General features: G+C 31.7%; 1 protein-coding gene across 7 annotated transcripts; it reads right to left on the reverse strand.

Moving 5' to 3' along the window:
* Positions 1-2,286: 2,286 nt before the first annotated feature.
* LOC107949490 (DNA repair protein REV1-like) lies at positions 2,287-5,716 on the reverse strand. Of its 7 annotated transcripts, XR_005911265.1 has the most exons (7): positions 5,412-5,706; positions 5,143-5,228; positions 4,028-4,147; positions 3,417-3,908; positions 2,819-2,956; positions 2,542-2,714; positions 2,287-2,442 (listed from the first exon to the last, which is right to left on the reverse strand). XR_005911265.1 is itself a non-coding variant. In XM_041089945.1 (5 exons), exons 2-5 carry the CDS (start codon positions 3,579-3,581, stop codon positions 2,399-2,401), a joined length of 480 nt encoding a protein of 159 aa, XP_040945879.1. In that variant the 5' UTR covers positions 3,582-3,908; positions 4,028-5,708; the 3' UTR covers positions 2,287-2,398. The 7 variants fall into 7 exon arrangements, 2 of the variants coding, with proteins under 2 accessions (XP_040945879.1, XP_040945878.1); XR_005911264.1 differs by having other exon boundaries at positions 4,028-5,228; positions 5,412-5,716; XR_005911262.1 differs by having other exon boundaries at positions 5,143-5,704.
* Positions 5,717-6,492: the final 776 nt, after the last annotated feature.

Consider the following 6,492-nt stretch of genomic DNA (forward strand, 5'->3'; position numbering starts at 1 on the left):
TAACACTTATTTGAGCTAAATTAAATAACTAAATTAACTTATTCAATTTATTCAATTTATTCCAGCAAATGAGTTTGTAAAATTAAAATAAACTCAATATGAGCAAAACGATCCCATTGAACTGGAAACGAACTAAACAGAGCTCAGTGAGATGCAATTGAGCTAATTTAGCTCGCATGGGTGTGCAAGAAATACTTATGGCGCTGATCGAAAAATGTGCCCGGGGCGTGGTCGTATCATTTCCTACACTGTTTTACGATTGATCATTTATCAAATCTGTATAAAAAATTGAAATTTTCACACAATTACTATTTCGACCCAATGATTTTATTTCAAATTCAAGAACACATTTTTACTAAACTTTAATCTATTTTATTCAAACAATCAATTGAAATGTATTAAATAATGATTTTAAATCAACAAATACAATTTCTGTCAATCTTCTGTTGCAACATTTTCAAGTTACGATGTTTACTTCAAATGCTCAAACTTGGACGTTTCAAAGATTATTCAATTTCTGAAAATATCTTTCTAAATAAGTTCAAAGAGATTACTTTAGATTTTCTCAAGCAAATAAACACGCTGATTTTGAATAAAAGAGATAATGATTTTTGCAAGAAAATAGCTAAATGTTTTACGTGGCATCATCATGGCCAATGTGATATTCAAGATTTGACCATAACGTTTAGGCTAGGTTTAGGGGGTTACAGAAATACAATGTCAGGTTTATTGTATCGAACCAATAGTTTGAAAATTATAATTTGTATGTTAAGGTAAATTATTGTTTATTTCATTTGAATTTACTAAACATTCTAAATGATTATTCTGTTATTTTCCATTTCTATAGATTGTCGATTTGTGGAACTCATCAGTTAGATCAACTTGGAGAACACTATCCCACCTTTGTTTTGGTAGTCTTTTGTCTCATTTTAATATTGGTTTTATAGCATGTATATAGGGTTAATATATGTGTCATTTTGGATGGTAATCTTGGTTTGAATCTTGATGGATGATTACCTTTGGACTGGTTAATGGGTATGTATATATGTGTGCATGCTTGGTAATATGTTATATTTTAAAAAATGTCGCAAAATAGAATGCAAAAATGGTATCGGTACTAAGGAAATGTATCGATACCTCAAGCTTAGTATCAATATCTCTTGATTTAACTGGATTTTCCAAAACATTGAATCTTAAAATGGTATCGGTACCTAGGATGGGTGTCGATACATGTTCTGTGATTTAAAAACTTTACAATTTGGTCCTATTTCATGTTCGGTTTAGTATTTAGGTTGTCGTAAACTCGATTGAGTTTCAAAAACGTTTAATTAACGAAAAGTAATTGCATTATGTGATGTTAGGTTGCTTTCAATTATTTAATTTTGATATTCCTGACAATAGTTATTCCGATAACAGCTGTGGCATCCCGTAGCTCAAACTCGATGATTAGGTCGAGTGAAAGGTGTTACAATGAGTCTAAAATAACTCCTCTCCCAAAAAAAGAGGAATTTGAGACAACATTGTTGGATCGAGCTGCTAAAAGATTATGATTGTATAATCAATTACCATATTGGGAAAGTAAATGTTGTAGTTGATGCACTGAGTAGAAAAAAAGCATTTCAATTGTGAGTAATGTTTGCTGAGCTTAGTATTTGTGATGATGGTAGCTTGTTGGCTGAGATAAGGATCCACTGCAGCAAAACAAGCTTTTAGAGGCCTTTTTTTAGGTTTATAGCGGCGCTTTTGAGTGCCGTTAAAACTATTTGCGATGCTTTCACAAACGCCGCAAAAAAATATTGCTATAAACAACGTCGCTAAATTTTGCAACGTTTATGTGAAAAAAAGCCGCTATAGAACATGACCTTTAGTGACACTTTTATAAAAAATGCCGCTAAAGAACATAACCTTTAGCGGCGCTTTACCCACAAACGCCGCTAAAGAACATGACCTTTAGCGACACTTTATCACAAATGCCGTTAAGGAACATGACCTTTAACGCCGCTTTTATCACAAACACCGCTAAAGAGCATGACCTTTAGCGGCGCTTTTATCACAAACGCCATTATAGAAAATAACTTTTAACAACTTTTTTTTCACAAACGCTGCTAAAAGTACCGTTCTTTAGCGGCGTTTATTAAAAACGCCACTAACTTTGGCAAATTTGTAACATTCAATTTTCATCTATATACAACCCTTCCTGTAGCATGAAATCCAACCAAAAACAGCAAATCTAAATATACTTCAAATTCAACGAAAGATATATGATATAGATTGATAACTGAAGTATAATTCAAAATATTCTTACAATAATGTTAAAAGTTACAATGTTAAAAATATTCTTACAATAAGAAAACAAATGTCTAAGATGACGGATTTTGCGACTGCTGAAACATCTTCATTATAGACTCTTGACATCTCTAACAAACATTCCTACCTTAATTCCTGAAGCATAATAAAAGTTTATCAATCTCATGTTGAATAAAAGCTCTCCTACTAAAATATTACAGAAAATGTAGAAATATAACTTAGATAAAAACCAACCATAATCTCGAGCAGGATAATTTGCAGAAGAGATTTCAACAATTCCTTTTGGATTGTCTGAATGGCATACAGCTACAGGCTTGTCATTTAATTCAGGATGGCTCCTGATAACCACCGAGACAAAAAAATAGTCCTCCATAGACATCTACAGATTTGTAATTCATCCTAAAAGTCTAATCCCATATACCACATTATCAATTATGTATTATCAATCAACTATGGTATTAAAAATGTAAGAGGATAGACAACAAAAAGTCAAGGTTAAAAGCTCAATTACCATGTCAATATGGATAATGGGAGTCTTTTGAGTACTAGCAGAGACATTCGAATGAGACTTCGTAAATCCATTTGACAAACTAGGAAAACGGTTACGATATCTATTTCTCCAGGTTCCAATAAAATGCAGCCTTGAATTCTACAATAATTAAAAGACTCATCAGTGTGTAGCTGTTATAACAATATCTATAGACATAAACAACTCAAATGCATGAATGCCCTTTCAAAGGGAAGCCAAGAAAGCATTAATATTAACAGTCCAGTTAATCAATTACTATTGATATAAACAAGTTCAGCGAAAAAGTTACCACAATGAAATGCTCGATAAACAAAACATATTATGCTACTTGGGCCACTACCAGGAATTCAATAAACTTCAAGTGGAACTATGGCAATCACCATATGCCAGTTTAAAGAATACACTGGTAATTAACTCAATAAGGCATACTCAACCAATTAGCCACATAAAGGTTTAACATTCCTAATAATTGAGGGGGACAGAACAATTGGCTTGAAGCAAATATCACAAAGGATTATAGAGAACTAATCAAATATCGCACAGCAATGTGAGAAAAGGAAATCATTAATCTATTCAATACCTTGAAGTAATTCTCCACAAAATTGGGATCCCCAAAAGTTGAATGCCGATGCTTGGAAGGTCCAATGACTGTTGATGTTACCATGATTGTCAAAACAATGGCTAGTAACAGATGAAGAGGACTATTCAGGACAGGACTGAAGTCTGTCATTTGCCATGCTTTCATCCTCCTCCTGCAGATTACTCTGTTCTACTACCTTTACTTCCTCAGGTTTTTCACTATAGCTGTTACTTGGCCCATCAATTACTGTTTTATCAGTATTTTCATACATAAGCTTATCATTGTCTTCAGTAGCTTGCTTCCTCCATTCAAAGGAATTACCAGCTTCAGAAAAACTTGCATCCTTTGATGCATCCTTCAAACATAAAACCTCATTTTCATGTTTTACTTCACAAATTGCATTTGTAAAAGCACCCTCATCCGCAGGTTTACATTTTGTAGTGAAGAAGGCTGACAATGTATTAGCAAGCTGGTCAAGCTGGTAAGGAACCCCTTGAGCAAACAAAACAAGATCCATAATAATTCAATAATATGGCAAAATGATAGTTGACACTATTCATTACAAAAAGTAAGACAGATAAATAAAATTATCAAAGCTCCACAAGGAATACCATTTCATTGGAGTTAAGGTTCAATAGTTAATCGACCATTTCTCTATGCTTATCTCTTCTACTATATAACCATAAACTGCAAGCCAACTAAATGCATCAACAAGTATAATGTCGCAGCTCCTGCACATTAATAGACAAATAGAAAATTAGTGAAGGCCCTAACATCATAGATTACAGCAAAGAGACCAGATAATCAACAATGGTTAAGAATATTTATAAAATACAATTTACAGGGTATTTTCGATTTCGTTAACTCCTCTAAAAAAGACGAGACATGATGCAGGAAAAACCAAATAATTGATTTTTCTTGAAAGTTAACATCACAAAAAAAAAAAAAACTATTGATAAGAACAAGCTATCGAAAAACATGTTCCACATTGCTTTGATCTTACATCTTTCGTTCAAACCATCCAAAACACATTTAACAATGGAAGCTGTCCACATCAAAATAAGAAACCAGCATATCTTACAGTTAAACAAATCTTAAAATCCAACAAGAAACACGCGCATCAAGATTAATATACTAGAGAATATGCTAAGGACAAAAAAAACCATGGAGCCTTCGCATAATAGCTACATAAAGCTAGAAACTTAAATATGACACATGGACCTCTTTCACTCTCAAGATCCTTATCAGGCGATAATTCCAATGAAGCACATAACTCAAGTCTAAAACCAAGTTATCAAAGTCTCATTTTTATAATAAAAATACAAAACAACCCACCAAACATGAAACCAAATCAGAAAAAGATCAAAATAAAGAAGGAAAACACAAATTAAAAAAGAAAGAGAGAGCAAAAATTATTTAAAGAAACGTGTTTTCCCTATTCTTGCACCTTAATCAGTAAACCTTACATACACAAAAACATAATACTGAGCTAGAAAGTATAAACATTTAATAAGAAACGAACCTTATTTCAATCGTTTCTAAATTGAAAGTATTATCCCAAACAGAAAAGAACGACCTTACCGTTAAACAACAAGAACATTAAGATCACAAGATATATGTTAGTTAGCAGAAAAGAAAAAAGACCGAGATGCAAAATCAGGTAAAATAACGGAAGAAGAATCAAAATCCATGATTTAACGATAAAATATGAAAGAAAGAGACGAACTTGGAACCAAAACGAAGAGTAGAGGCCATGAAAAACTTGGGAGACCTAAGGCCGGCCATTGGTGGAAGAGCAAATGAAGGGAGCTTCTGAGATTGAAAAGTGATGCGATTGAGTTTCAGAGCCATTTATTTTTAGGTATTTTGGGGTTTTAAGAGCTCTTTTTATTTTTTTTTTCGGTTTGAGTTCTCAAGCTTTGGCAGCTACAGTTTCCTCCACAGAAAGTGCAAACGCTTCTCGAAAGAATCATAGCCTATTTAAGGGATACTGACCTTCCAAAATCAGAGAAAGGAGAAGAGCGAAAAGAGGAGCGAGAGGAAGATAGAGAATTGCTGCCCCAAGCCATGCCTAGGGTTTTCTGGTTACTTTTCCTCTTCTTGCTGCTATTACTTTGATTGTTCGAAGAATTTGAATTGAAGCTTCGTTTCGAATTAGAGGAATCCGCACTCATTTTTTTCTTGGAACTGAAAGATCGTGAAATCGTTCAAAAATAAAATCACCGCCACAACCGAGAAAATAAAAAACAGGAAGAAGAAATAACAAAATTAGCGGGAGAATTTCAGTTCATAAATAGATTTTTATATGCTCTTGTAAAAAACGCCACTAATTGTATAATTTTTAAGTCACTAAAAAAATTAAATTTCTATAGTGAAACAGCGTCTTTTCGAAAAATTTTAATAGATAGTTGTGGCGTTTTTGGTCGAAATGTCGTTATTGTTTTTTTTTACGACGTTTTTCTTATAAATGCTGCTAATGATTGATTTTTTTACAATTTTATATTTAATTATTATATAATTCATATCAATTTTAAATAAATAATTTTTGAAAATTTAAGTAATATTTAAAAGAATTAGATAAATTTTAAAATTTTTATATAATTTTTTATGTAAGAAAACAAAAACAAAAATAAAAAATGAAAAAAAAAGCTTTAAAAACTATAATGATAATTTTAATATATTAAAATTCATATTATCTCTTTTACAATTATATAATAAATTATTTAACACATAAATTAAAAAACTTAATCAGTCATATAACTAAAACACTTCAAAATTATTTTAAATAATAGTATTTTAGTTTTTTATTTTTAACATATATTTTTCTATGTTTTTACTTTCAATTTTTCTATGTTTCATTTTTTTCTATGGTACCATCAACCCTAAGCCCTTAAACCCTAAACTATAAACTTTAAACCCTAAATCCTAAGCACATAACCCATAAACTATAAACTATAAACACTAAACCATAAACCTATACCCTAAACCGTAAATACTAAACTCTTAACACTAAATCATAAACTCTAAACCCTAAACCCTAAACCCTAAACCCTAAAATTATAATCCTACACCTTAA

Source organism: Gossypium hirsutum, chromosome D03, assembly GCF_007990345.1.
Source record: "Gossypium hirsutum isolate 1008001.06 chromosome D03, Gossypium_hirsutum_v2.1, whole genome shotgun sequence".
In the NCBI taxonomy this organism is placed as follows: domain Eukaryota; kingdom Viridiplantae; phylum Streptophyta; class Magnoliopsida; order Malvales; family Malvaceae; genus Gossypium; species Gossypium hirsutum.